This window comes from Ammospiza caudacuta, chromosome 12 (genome assembly GCF_027887145.1).
Source record: "Ammospiza caudacuta isolate bAmmCau1 chromosome 12, bAmmCau1.pri, whole genome shotgun sequence".
In the NCBI taxonomy this organism is placed as follows: Eukaryota; Metazoa; Chordata; class Aves; order Passeriformes; family Passerellidae; genus Ammospiza; species Ammospiza caudacuta.
Window position 1 is genome coordinate 15,351,155 of NC_080604.1, and position 14,079 is coordinate 15,365,233.

Here is a 14,079-nt window from a genome sequence, read left to right on the forward strand (position 1 = left end):
CCAATTACAGAAAAATGGAAAAAATTATTTTCATTAACAATTTCCCAAACACATGTTGGTAGCTCATCACCATTTCCCCAAAGTAATAAAAAAGTCATTTTCCAAAAGAGTAAAATAAACCAACAATTAGAAGAACAAAAATAAAATAGATTAGCTAATGTGTTAGATGTGTGTTGGCTCAGTTCTAACATGTCTGGACTTTTTGTTTGGAAATTATACTGTATTTGTACAAGTCCAAATGAAGAATCAACAGAATGCACTGCTCCCATTTTTTTTTTTTTTTTTTCAAATGTGATTCAAGCCAATTGCATAAATATGGTACCTTTTTGACACCATCTGCAAATTGTTGCCTAAACAGCCTCTTAGGTCTCCATAAGAGGGTAACTGCTCATTATTAACATAATGGAGATATCCTTTCCAGTTCAAATGTTAGAAGTATGAAGGCCCATGGCTCAATCTTGGCTGTTAATGCATAATGTGGGTTGCTACACATGCCATAAACCAAAGCGCGATGCAAATTACTATGACAGAAGTTGTTTAAATTGTGCTTACGGGTACATCCACGTATTTGGAAGCAGCCTTCACCTGTAAAAGGAACAAGAAGAGAGTTAACACCACCAGTACCTTTTCAGGTCTCTGTTTTTTTCTTCAAACTCTCTAAGACCATCTCCAGCCAAGACTTGGGACAACATAACGCTGAGTAGGTTGACAAGGGTGATGAAACTCACTTTCCTGTCTCAAACGGTGGTATTTTTGTTGTTGTTTTTTTTTGGAGAGGTAACTTTACTGCTGCTAAAGCTCTAATAGCAGCAGATGATAGTGTGGGAGTTGTGCTTCTACTTCAGCGAGCGGGGGAAGACGGGGTTCGTAAGAAGACATCGTTATTTTCTTTGGAGGCCTCGCTCTCCACCTGATGCCACGTGTCTCCCAAGGCTCTGCATGTCTCTCCTGCTGGGAGCTGTATCCCAGGAGCAATGCCAGCTTCCCTGGAGTGGGGTCATGATGGCATGGTGAGGCTGGCAGGGGCCTGCACCAACCTAGACACAAGAAAGGACCCTAATTTTGCTCCCTTCCCATTGTCCTGCCCACAGTGTGCTTCCCTCCTGGGACATTGTCAAGACCAGGCTGGATAAGACTTTGAGTAATATGGATAGTGGAAGGTGTCCTTGCCTGTGGCAGAAGGGTTGGAACAAGATGATTTTTAAGGTACCTTCCAACCCATCCTGTGATGGTTTGCTGGCCTGAAGGTTTTCTGAGAAGTTTTGCACATGAAACGCCTGTGGCTGGGCTGGTTGGAAAGATGTGTTCACGTTTTAAAATTCATCCTTGTTGCCTTCACCTGCAGCCTCTCCTGCACTCACTTGTTCCTCCCCCACATCAATGAGTTCAAAACAAAAATTATTATTTTCTCTCTTGTTGCTGGTCCTGATGCTGGCAAGAGCTTGCAGACCATGTTGGGGCAGTGTGCTCATGCCATGCTACGCAGAAGTGCTCTGAAGCTTTTCTGCTTCCCAGACTGAACAGCTACCTCATTTCCCCCTGATTTTCCTCCTTTCTGAGAAGACACTGTTGGAGAGAAGGTATGAGAGATGGACACTGCACTCTATGGTGTCATCACAAGCTGGTGTGATCTGCAAGAGCCCGCACTGACTTTGTAGTGATTTTCCATGCAGCAGGGTGCACGTTGCCTGGCGCGGGAGGCGGGGTGGCCCCTGACGTCAGGGCCAACTCTTCCAACTGAGCAGTGCCCAGCTGGCCGCAGAGACCTTTTTCCCACTGTAGCATAAGGCACAGTGTCTAGAAAGAGGATGGCTGGGATTTTCCACAACGCTTCTGCTTTTAATTAGGGTAAGCGTTGCCGGCCATCTTTGTTTGGGTGTAAAAGCTCACCTGCTTTTAAATATTTCTAAAGCTACCATTAAAACAGCCTAAATATAACACGCACACAGTTGCATCTTGGGATGAATAAATTATGTGTCCCGAATGAGAGAATGAATGTATGTGTGAGACAGAATGTGAGAGTGGGTGGAAGCACTCATATGGTGTGTGTGGGGGGTGCATAATTAAGCACAATGAGGCGATACAAAAGACCAGACTGGTGGTAATTGCCGAGGTGAACGCGGCGAGCATTGGCAGCGCCCAGGCTGCCGAGCCGGGGAGCAAGAACAGAGGGAAGGGCAGGAGGAGGGCACCGAGCGCCTGCTGCTGCAGTGTGACCCCAGCTCTGCCTGCCAGAGAGGCTGCAGGGGGACGGGGCGCGTCCCAGCACATGAGTGTACGAAGGAGACAGCAAAACCAGCACCAGAGCAAACACTTGTGTTGTCTCCAGGTATTCCTGTTTCCAGCCGGCTGGCTGGACACCTTGCCCTGTCCCTGCATTTATCCTCACAACTTTCTGGGGAGGTGGTGAAGTGCTACCCCTTGCTGCTGAGGAATGGGAGCGGAGGAGCCTCAGCCCCTGTGTGTGAAGGCAGCTGGAGCCCATCCAGTGGACGCAGCTCCAGGAGAGCAGGCAGCCATGGCACACCCACGCAGGCAGGGTGCCCATGAGAGCACCAAACCAACATTTTTTCTGAGCAGCAAAGCCCAACAACCAGGAGGAAAGCCTGGAAAACGATGTGGCTCAACAGCCTGCAGAACTCAAGCTGGGGTCCTTCCTCAGGGCTACACCTGTACCTTCAAATATCACATGGAGCACGAAGCCAGGCAGAAGCAAACCTGCCTGCTGAGTGTGGATTTAGCACTCTTGGGTCCAGCTTAGCGCCACTTTCAAACTACCTTCTCCAAAGCCAAGAGGCAACAAGAATAACTCAGCTTCCTGCGATCTCCTCCCTCCACCCACAAAAAAACTGAGCTGCTTCTCCTGCCCACTCTCCTTTAATCAGAATAATTACTTGTTTTTCTTTAAAGTCAGATTTGGCTACATTTAGTGAAATTTCCAAACTGCCGGATGTTGTGTGATTTTTGCTAGGCTGCCGTTTTTCACAAAGTATGTGACTTTGCCATGAAACATCTCAGTTTACCATACAAATTTTGCGCAGAACAAAAATAAGATCTTTTACTTCTGTCTCCCTTGGGTAGCATGGAATCTTTGGTTATAATTACCACAGGTGTAAAGCTCTGCCTACAGAGGCCATCCAGATTACAGGGAATTTTAGCAGCTGGCATTCCTGTGAGTCAGTGGATCTGCACATGCAGACACCCAGCCAGGGCCTGGGCTGCTGCCGCCAAGATGCACTCAAATGTAGCAACAAACAGAAAAAAAAAAAAAGTCTGGCCAAATTTAGAAGGGTGTTTTCCTCTCAAAGTGCTCTGCAAGGAGAAGTGGCTAGTGAGAATTTATTAGGACAACAGATGCATTAATTTTATCTTGAATTTCGAGGCAAGAATTGGAAATGAGGATATCCTACTAGGTGATAAAACTGTCTGTCACAAGACCCCCGAGTACATGTCACTTGCAGAGAGCCTGGAAAACACGCGATGAAAGAAGTTGGTGGAAGGGGGTGGGAGACTAATGCTTTCTGGAGCTCAGTGGCTTGGACCATCACACTTTGTTGTATTTGTTCAGACAGGGAAAACGTGGGAGGTGGTGCAAGCATGCTGTAACAAGAGAGAGAGATTCTGTATTTATCACTGCAAAGACTAAACACAGCAAGTCACATTACTACTGCAGGGAGAGGAGACTTGCTAAGCCCAGTGCCAAAGGGGTCAGGGCTGCTCCTCAGCCTCCTCTCCCAGTGGCTCCCAGCAAATATGGGGGCCAAAGCGAGAGACATCCCTTTGTCAGGAAGGAGCAATCCTGCTCTTCTGTCGTGTACCCGGCCCACTTGCTGTGGGCGAGGGACCAACACTTTCCTGAGACATGCACACACCACGCACAGCAGCTATTTGGATACACATCCCTTCCTGACTGAAAACTCATGAAATCCAGGCTTTGGGACCACGTTTGAAGGCTGTGGGGCTGTTGGAGTGGGACAGCCTGTTTTGCTGCTGCCGGGGCAGTTAACTGTCAGTAAGTGTTCGAGGAGCAGCAGAGAGGCTGCCCAAACCCTATGCACCCACGTGCTGGTCCCGACAGGTGCCCAGAGCCCAGGTGCAGCCAGGGCTTTGCTCAGCAATCAAAGGGAGCAGCACTCGGCAGTGTAAACAGTGGGATGTGGTGGGAGCAGTGCAGCACCAGCGAGGAACAGCTTGGATTCACGGGGAAGGAAGGGCTGCACACTACACTGTCTACACGGGCTGATGCCGGTGCTTCCGATGCCTGGAAAGCTGCCGCCTCCACATCCTCTGCTGCTGGCACACAGGCATTTCCTCACCCTCCACAGCACTGGAATGAGGGAAGGTATCCAGGTATCCATACCCTGCATCCCCTCGAGCACGGGTGAGCACAGCCCTGGGGCTGTAACCTCACAGGGTTTATCCAGGGAGAAGAGCTGCACTGCGGGGCAGTGAATGGAACACCCTCCCTTTCTCTCTTCTCTGAAGAACAAAGTGCCTCCAGCACACCTGAAAAGGCAGAATGCTTAGTTTGAACCCCACGGTGGTTCAGATAAGCTGCCAGACTGTGTATACAAAGCTGCCAAGAGCAGTTTCTTGCCTCTGCTGTTAAGCCTTCCTAAATCCATCTCCATTTCCAGATGGATCCTACAAACTGCCTCAAACTCAGCAAAACGGCCCAAGAGTAGCAAACAGCAGACATTTGCAAGGAACTAAGACAACTCCAAAATGAGATTTTGGAAAGCCTTCCCAGTTTGCAGAGCAGTGCCTTCTGCCTCTTGCCCAGTCTCTGTGAACAAGTCAGTGCAGGAGAGGCTGCACAGGAAGGCAAAAGGACCGGGGTGTGAAATGTGAACACAACTTTCCAAGCAGCCCAGCCACAGGCATTCATGTGCACAAGTGTCTGTGAGCTGAGAGAAGTGAAGTCCTCCTTGCACAGAGACACTCCTGTAAACTTTCTGGCACATGCATTTTCAGAAGACCTTTGGAAATCAGCTGCCATGTGTTCATCCTAAGAAGCTGTCACAACACTTTTCTGGAATACAGCTCTGATTGTTAAACCATTGCTGGATACTGAGGCCAGTTTTGCACAGATATTGGTCTAGTCCTATACCTTGCTAGGAAATATGTGGTGAGCTGTGAATTGGTTCCTCAGTGTTATGGAGAAATGTGGCATTAGAGGCACCTTGTGCTTTGTGACCTCATGGCATTTCCGCTACCTTGTTCTTTTTTATAAACACATTTTGCTGTTTACTATTTAATGGTCACCGTTACAGCCAGAAGACTGAGAGGAACACACCTGCCATGTGAAGTGACAATGAAGCTAATTGTATGTAAAGTGCAATGCTTTTTTTCATCTTCATATGCACCCTCTACAGAATAAACTTCACCAAGCTGAAGGATGGATGGAGATGGCTTTTCTCAGTGCATCCTGGATGTTTATGTACTGTATATCTGCATACAGGTTTTTTGTCTATTCATGTGGGAGTTACAGGGATCTAACACCACAAAATGGAAGAATTATTAGGTAGCTGATCTAGTCCTGGGAGAGCAACTCAGAAAAAAAAGAAAAAAGGAAAGAGAAAGGAAATATAGTCTGTACTTACAGTAAATGACAGGAATGAAGAAAACAAAGTCCCTTCATCATATCTAGACAGTTTGGCCAAGACTCCTTCCAAAATGGTGACAAACTACAAAGACAAAAGATACTGCAATTATTTTTAATAGTTGGACAAGGGTGTAAAAATCTGCATCACCTTCAAAGGAACCCATGCACCTATCAGCATTGCCAAAGGAATGGACCACCTCTCCCTGAGCACAGTGGGCAGGGAGTGGGGAGAAAGGAGTGCTTCCTTTTGGGTGCTGTGGTGCACCCCTTGCTGACTGGGAATCACCCCTGAGTGTCCTGGGTGGTGCAGGGACAGGAGGAGGGGGCAGTGTGTGGGGAATCCAGCAGAGCCTCTCTGGCTGGGGAAGGCTGTGGCTCCTGCTCCCAGGATGCAGTGGCAAGCACGCAGCTAGCGGGGTATTCTTGCAGAAGAATTGAACTGGCATATGTTGGCGGATTATGTTTAAAGGTCTCCACTGTATAATAGGGATGACTTGTTCTCAGAAAGTTTGAAACTAGAGGAAAACACACCCCACCATCTTTCTCCTTACATACCAATTCCCCTCCGTGTTAGCACAGCACACCAGACCTACACAACCACCCAAGGGGAATGCTGGCAGCTAAGCTACAGAAGCTGACTCCGATGAAAAACAATTTCCAAACAATTAAACCTGACATTTTGGAATGTATTTCCCACTACTGTCATCTCTAAATTAATTTCTTAGAAGAGCATATGGTGATCTTGCACAAGATGAGCTATTTTGTCCACACAACCTCGTGCGTAGGAGTGGTGACCACCTCTGCATGCCACCCCAATGGCTCTGCAGCAGCATTTAGCAGTGCCACCCCCTGACTGCAGCCACCCCAGTGCTGTGGGGTGATGCTGACCATGGGCTGTTACCCCATTAACCTAACACCCATTCCATTAAGCCACTTCTGGCCCACTATGGCAATCCTGCTAGCAGAGTACTACATCTCATGCAGCTCCTTATCAACAGAGAGTCACCATGAAAGGACTGGGAGATGTATGATCCTGCCTGTGAGAAACAAGAAGCCAATTCAACATCCTAATGTGTCACATTTTAATGGAAACGCACATATTAATAACAGTGAATCACTTCACCTGAAGCCGAGGGTTACCTTTGCCACTAGGAGTGTTATCATTTCTTTGACGGTTTCCTCAATTAGTTCATCTATTTTTGAATGGTACTGGTGCTAAAGAAAAATAAAAGGAGAGGGGGAGGAAAATATTAGCATTGATCACAGCCAACAGCTCTACGCTTGTCAGTCTCTTCCCTTGGTAAGCCGCAATAAATAGTATTAAATCAAAGAATTATGCAGCTTATTATTACCCTGGGCCCCACTGCAGTGGCCAGTGACTACTTACACTTGTAGGAGAGGCCTTGAGTTCAGGAGAATCCTGCATCAGTTTTGAAGCATGGGCAAACCCTGCCCTGTTGTGAGTGCCCGCAGCTCTGGGAGCCATGTGTGGATGCCAGAGGGGAGCCTCCACCATCCCTGTGGGAACCAGCACCCCGTGCTCCTACAGATTCTGAATCCCTTTGCTCCACTTCTGTGGGCATTGTCCTGTCCTGGCACATGGATTGCAGCAGACAGTGGGATACACCTGCTGCAGGAGGGGCAGGCAGCCCCTTCCAAGGGCACCACAAACCACCCAGCCCTCAGCATGGAAATGGGGGGGATGTGCTGCTCCAGGAGAGCTTGCAGTGGGCTCAACCACTGGGAATGGTGCAGCAACCTTCCCACCCAACCTTCCCTGTGTTACCCCGGGTTCAGCAGGCACATGGCTCAAGTTAAGCACTCATTCCAAAGCTTTGCTGTTTTGTACTGTGAGATAGATTTAAAAACCACCCAACAAACCACGACGAGCCCTTTTGTCCCATGCAAAAGGCAGCAGGCAGTGCAGCCCTGAGCCCCGGGCAGTGGCAGATCCCGTGGCAGTGGCTCAGCACTGGCTGACCAGGGGCTGTGCCTGCAGCACCAGCGTTTCTGAGTCTTCAACCCAATTTCTGCACACGCCAAACCTTGCTTAGCTTGGGAGCTCTGATGCAATCAGCTGCAATATGGCTAGAATAGGTACTAAAATACAGTCTTCTACTAATTTAGAAAAGACCTGTTTCCAATACAAGATTTAATTAGTGAAAACATACAGTATATTCTTATTTTCAATGGACTGAGAAAATACTGATTATGACTGCTTTCCAACACAAAACATTTGATTTTTCAGTCAAACATTTCAAGCACTGGTGCTAGTCACTATATTCATTACCACTTGGCATTAATATTGTTTTAAAATGTTAACATCAAATCACATTGAAAGAGACAAATCTGCTTTAAATACTAATCAGACTTTGGGAAGGAAGACTGTGAGGGCTTTACAAATGCTAGCTGCTGGTCTCAGTGTCTGACTGGTACTCTGAACTGCTCTACAGTTTGGGGATTTTTTCTATGGCAGTAACATTAATATAGGAATTTGGGAAAAAGAAAATAAAAGTAGGACACACTTACCCACTCTTTTGCAAACTTTTCAGATGATTGGGGACAGAAATAAAGAGGAAAGTGCAAAAGACAGGAAAAAGAACATATGAAGATAAACAATAAATAAACCAAAATCTTTTAAAAAAAGAGACGTATGAGAACAGCAGCATCATGCACAGAAACAATAAGCAATGGAAAATGAAATGGGGTCAAAACCTCCTTTCGCTGAAATGCCAGAGATCGCTACCTGTAGGATTTGGTGGCAGTAAAACAGCGGGAAGGGACCGGATTGTAGCTGACACCTGGCACTCTCTTGCAGTTTTTGGCTCCAAAGAGGAAGGGAACCAGCTGTCCACAGGCAGGGTTCAGCCTTGGGGCAGCCACACAGCCCTCACTGGGGCAGCAGGGCCAGGGCAGGGGACATGGCACAGCACCAGCCCAAGGCCTGGCTGGGGGCACTCAGAGCCTCACCTGGGCACGAGGACAAACCGGCACCGCCACGCCACAGGCTGCGATCTGCTGGGCCCACGCGGGGGAAACATACACGAACAAGCGGGTGAAACTTGCATTGGCAGCTCCCATTCCATGTCCTGCTTTGCAGGTCAAGACATACACAAGTCCCTCATGGGATCATAGTTATTATTAATCTTTAATGCAGAGCTAGGCCATATCAGCTCCCAGGATTGACCTGGCCTTTCCCAGCACAGCTGGAATGAAGCTGTGGGGCGACAGGGACCTGTAACAGCTTGGTACAGGTAGAAGCTGCTGATGTGCTTGGCAGACACAGCCAGGACTTCCTAAGGGAAATGGAGAAGGGGTTGTGCATATATTGGGGTGTCTCTCTCATTATGTTTTCCTTCTGCAACTGCATTTTCTGTGTGTGTAAAACTTTGCAAACAAGTATTCAGCTAACTGCTTTCATCATGTAAGTCATGAGTTTGAATTCAATCATGACTAGCTATGTGCAAAGCAATTCACTGTGAAATGCACTGACTGATGCATGTTCAATAACAAGCTTGTTTCAGAAGCAAATAAGAGCCCCAATGGAATAAAACCACAGCTCTGAGAGCAGGACAGGAGCCTGTGCATGCACCGAGGTGGTGTAGCAGCACCCTGAGCGCTCATTCCCATCGCAGCCGCAATCCCCAGGGCAGAGTGAGCCCCGGTGCCCTGGCAGTGACCATGCAGGACAGGGCCTGCCCCAGGCAGCCACAGCCATATGCAGCCTGTGCCACCAGAGCCACAGCCCCAGCTCCACCTCGGGAAGGGGAGCCCTGGCGAGGACAGGTCGGAGACGGCGGCGGTTTGGAAAGCGAGCGCCTGGTGCTGCTACAGATGCCTGGCTCGCAAAACCAGCAATTCCAACAGCTCCTTCTACATTCCTCATGGAAACACTCAAGGTTAAAGATCACAGAGCTGGTTTGCTTTACCCAGCATAGCCCCCACTCTCGATCAAGTTCATCATAGCTTTCTATTAGCTCAATTATTACAATCCATAATCAGTGCACTACAATGATTCAACTTGACTTTATGTGATGAGTATCTTGCCTTGTCATGTAACAGATTGTGTGTATGTTGTATTTCTCTAAGGACCATCTGACCTTAGATATTAAATAGAAACATACTAGACCAACTGAGAAACATTTAATACATACATTTATCCCCTTAGATGTATTAAAAATTCAGAGGAAAAATAAATATTTAAGATGGTAAAGTATGTTTACCAAATGTTTTAACAGCTGCCTTTAGAGACAAGGAAATGGAATGAAATGATGGGTGTTTGTTTCACAGGGTAATGCTCGCAAAACGCATTCAAGTATCTGCTAAAGTGAGTGTGGCTGAAGGTAGTGTGGAAGGGAAGGCCTTTGGGGTGGGAGGGAAGCCACAGAGCAAGGTCAGGTCTAGGCAAGGAAGGTGCCAAAAGAGTCTCTGCCCAGACTGAACTGTCAGAAAAATGTGTGGTTTGTTTCTAACAAAAATGTCATCTCTGTTTAGGTCTGGGCCAAAGGCCTTGCCTGAGCTCTGTGGTGGGCAGTGTGAGCCCTTTTTGCTGCCATTGAACTGTCTGCACAGGGACACGGGCTGGAGGAGCCATGTGCCAACAGGGGCACTGATGGATGGTCCCATCAGTGAGTTTCTGTCCCTCCCTGTCGGTCCATTCCTCCCCTTGCTGACCTGTGCAGCTGCTACACACCAGAGATGGGGGGACAGAGGGACTCAGTGAGGCACAGACCCAGCTCCCATATTACTGAGAAGGACACAGGCCGGAATCCCAGGCTCCCATGCCTCTGGTGCATTTCCAACTGTCTCATCACTTCCAGTGAGACTGGAAGAGGCAGGGTGGCATTTTGTCCTCCTCTCCCAGGCTGTAATGACAGATCTACATGGGAACTTGAATCCCCCTCAGCCTGACCACCTTGGCACACAGGTTTAGACAGCTTCAAGAAGAGGAGATGGAGATAGTCGAAACAGAGAGTGGCACAAGTGAATGGAAGGGGAGGTAGTAACACTACTTAAAAGAAAAAAAAAAAGAAAAAGGGAGGGTGTATAAAATACTGCAGCCCTAAATGGTAACCTATGCACCAATAATTTATGTCTGCTTTACAGGTTCCATTAGTTTAGCTATCTGTTAAAAACCTCATGTCCCAGCAACTGCTGCTTGCCACAGGGGTTCAGCTGTCTTGGAGCTGCTGCACCAAACACTTGCTGGAAGTGGCCCAGGCAGATTTGCAGCTGATCCTGCCTGCAGCCCAGGAGCAACCACACAGCCACCTCCTCCCCTGTCTCCTGCAGTCTGAGTCAGGCTGAACCTGCAGTGGGACTGATGCTCAGAATTTGGAGGAAACTGTGGCATTCAGGGAGCATCACCACAAGTCAGCCTGGAAAGATGCAGTGAGTGCCTGGTCACACAATACCCGGGCACAGAGCTGATGTGATCAGCCTTGGGCCATCTGAATACTTCACCTGACAGTTTAATGAATGCAATGAGCCTCCCCTGTCTTCATGATCTCCAAGATCTCCCTGTCCCCAGGGACTGTGCCAGTATAAGGGTTTGATCCTGTTTTGCAGTGGGGAACATCACAAACATGAACCTTTGCAGCTGACGGGGTAGATGCTGCAGCAGCTGCAGGCTGAGGGATTTGGGGAGACACATGGGTATGAATATGGAACAGAAAATGGTAGAGAAGTTCATGTCCAGACCTGGACAACAAAAGCCCACTCAAGATCTGCTCCAGCTGACCTGGAGGACAAGGGAAGACCTGATGATGGGCAGTATGAAATCTCTTACAAGGTGCATGTCACAAATAAAATGTCAGAACTGAAATATGTATAAGAAAAATAAAAAGAACAGCTGAATCTGATCCAAACACCACTGACATCAGAGCAGAGAGCCCTGCAACATCCAGTGGCCTTTGGAGAAAGTTCTTTCAGAGGAACAAATTGAAGTGAACAACTGAAAAAAACACAGGAACAACTAGCAATGATTCCCTGAAAAATCTGACCATGGAAAGCTGTAGTGAAAAGGCTTATCTAGGAAATGCTGACAAGCAGCGGACTAGGTGAGCCAAACAGTATTTGTGAATTTATTCTACACTGGTATATGAATATTCAATTTGGCTTGAAGTCACTGGAGCAAAATGAGCATTCTGATGCATTTAATTCATTCCAATTTGCCATGTCTTTCTAATTCATTGGTCAATTCACAGAAACTTCAACCTGCAACTATGGCTTCAGAAGAAAATAAAAGTCAGCAATTAATTAAAACAGGTAAACAGGTTTGTTATTTGGGAACTTGAGTCATTATGAACCTGGAAATCCAGAATGATCAAGTGAGCTGATTACAGCCAGTACTCGAGGAAGGCAAAGCAGCCGGAATTTCAATCTACTTTTTGAAGTTCTTATTTTTGTAGGTTTTTTTTTTTTTTTTTTTTTTTTTTCCTTACATGCATCACAGCAACAACTTGGCAGTTCTGTTTTCCTTATGTTTGTCTACAGAAAATATCCATACACAGAAAGTGTGTTGCTGACACCTGGCTCCAAGGTGCAGTTAATGACTCAATTTGTATGGTCATCATGCAACAACCAAGCTTGAGAGATACCGTATGCATACCACAGTCCTTGCAAAAAGCCACTCCTAAGTGACAGGGATTCCGAATGTTTCTATTCATTAGATTTGAGAGCAACCCCCTGTACATTCATCTGCACACTCTCTATGGAAGGCTAAATCCACAAACGATACAACGTCTCTGAAACGAGCACAACAGGAGACAGGAAATTTCATGACATTGCCTTTAAAAGCTGTGAAAGGAAGAACCTGCATTTTTACCTCTTGGCCCATTTCCATACTGCAAAGCTTTGTAGACTGAGCTTTGGCATCCACCATGACATTAAACATGGTGCATATTGATTGAGGGACTCGGAAATCTGTTGATCGGCTGGTTTTCTGCAGTTTTACTTCAAATGCAATCCTTGTTCTGTGAAAGAAAGTAGGAGAAGATGTTTCAGTTGCTTTTAAAAATACTAAGACAATAATAATTTGAAACAATACTGAGAGGCGTTTGAGAGCCAGAAAGCTGAATGCTGCTGGGACTGCCATAGTGCAATTGTTACAAATGTGTTTTTTCTAAAAATGATTTTCCTGTTTAAAAAGAAACCCCCTTTCCAGAATACACATTATTTATAAAGTGTTCAACAGTTTCAGGGAAACTGTGACTCTCTTATGCTTGATAAACAGTGTGATGATGTTACAAACAGCACTGTCAATGCACACCTTTAATTTGGTTGCATTAGCTGATTGATAACCACACCCTGCTGCACTAAAGGAAGCTCCTATTGCTTCCTGACAGCAACCACAAATAACAGAAACTCCTTCATTGCTTGACTGAAAGGACACTGCCAGATCATTGCATTTATAGTGATATGATAGTATTTGCTCACTGGAAGTTCTTAATTGTCTTGTGAGCTCACAGAAGTGGTTTCCCTGCCCCACACACATTCACCAGATTGTATCTGCAAAGCATGCAGAGGCACAGGCATGTGCATATGAACACACCTGCATCACACACCTCCCTGTTCTCCTGAGGTTTCACTGAGATCACATCTGACATCCCTGCAGTAACAAACCATGATACACCAAAACCTTTGTTAGGCCAAAACCTACAAAATCTGATCCTGTGTCATATTTTAAATACCAAGGCATTTGTGAGTCTAACAAGGGAATACTTTCCAGTGTGGTGGGCATTGCCTTGCCTTTTTTCAGAGCCCCTCTTCATATTCCAGACGTACTTCACTAATCTAACCTAACACAGAACAATTATCACATCACACAGAATCTGCCAATAAATTAACATAGGACCTTCAATTTAGAAATAACAAATAATATCAGCTGCAGCTCAGGAATAATTCTGAACTTCAATGATCCCCCAAGGGTTATGCAAATGAAAACTCATTTACGAATGTGAAGCTCCCTTTCTGGGGATCAGATCTGAGCTGGTATGTAGGTCCTTCTGCCTGGATTTATTAGTGAGCAGGCCTTCCTTGCAAGGGCTGCTTTCCTGACAGCCCTGGAATACAACCCAGTGTGGAAGGCAGGGTGGCTCCTCCATGGATTCAACAGTTCAGAGACAGACGCGAAGAAAAATGTTGTGTCAAACTGAAATTGCTAAAGAAACCTTAGCCAGGCCCTGTTTGCAGGTGATATAAATAGGGAAGGCAGCATATTGGTTTACATCAGCAATGGCATTTGAACTGATTTAATTACCAGTGCCAGATTTAGCCTGGACTCGGGGACTAGAATGTTGATAATTACTGAAAGGACCCAAGGAGACTGGGATTTTCCATCTCCTCATGGAAAGGAGCATGTTCCTACTTACTTATGCTCACAACCATTATATATAGTTGTACCAATACAAGCTGGGCCAGGTTTTTACAGAGGGGCAACACATTTGTAGAAAGGTTGAGGCAAATCAGGGAAA

At 46.5% G+C, this 14,079-nt stretch overlaps 1 protein-coding gene across 10 annotated transcripts in view; it reads right to left on the reverse strand.

The window, feature by feature from the left end:
• The window catches only part of CADPS (calcium dependent secretion activator), a 203,784-nt gene that overhangs the window by 24,357 nt on the left and 165,348 nt on the right, over positions 1 to 14,079 (reverse strand). For 5 of the 10 annotated variants that reach the window (XM_058813143.1, XM_058813141.1, XM_058813145.1 and 2 more), the window contains 5 exons: positions 12,432 to 12,579; positions 8,135 to 8,149; positions 6,746 to 6,820; positions 5,604 to 5,687; positions 553 to 585 (listed from right to left, as the gene is read on the reverse strand). In XM_058813143.1, coding sequence (XP_058669126.1) covers positions 553 to 585; positions 5,604 to 5,687; positions 6,746 to 6,820; positions 8,135 to 8,149; positions 12,432 to 12,579 — 355 coding nt within the window. The remainder of the gene's footprint in view (positions 1 to 552; positions 586 to 5,603; positions 5,688 to 6,745; positions 6,821 to 8,134; positions 8,150 to 12,431; positions 12,580 to 14,079) is intronic. The other 5 variants (XM_058813144.1, XM_058813147.1, XM_058813142.1 and 2 more) reach the window with 1 other exon arrangement.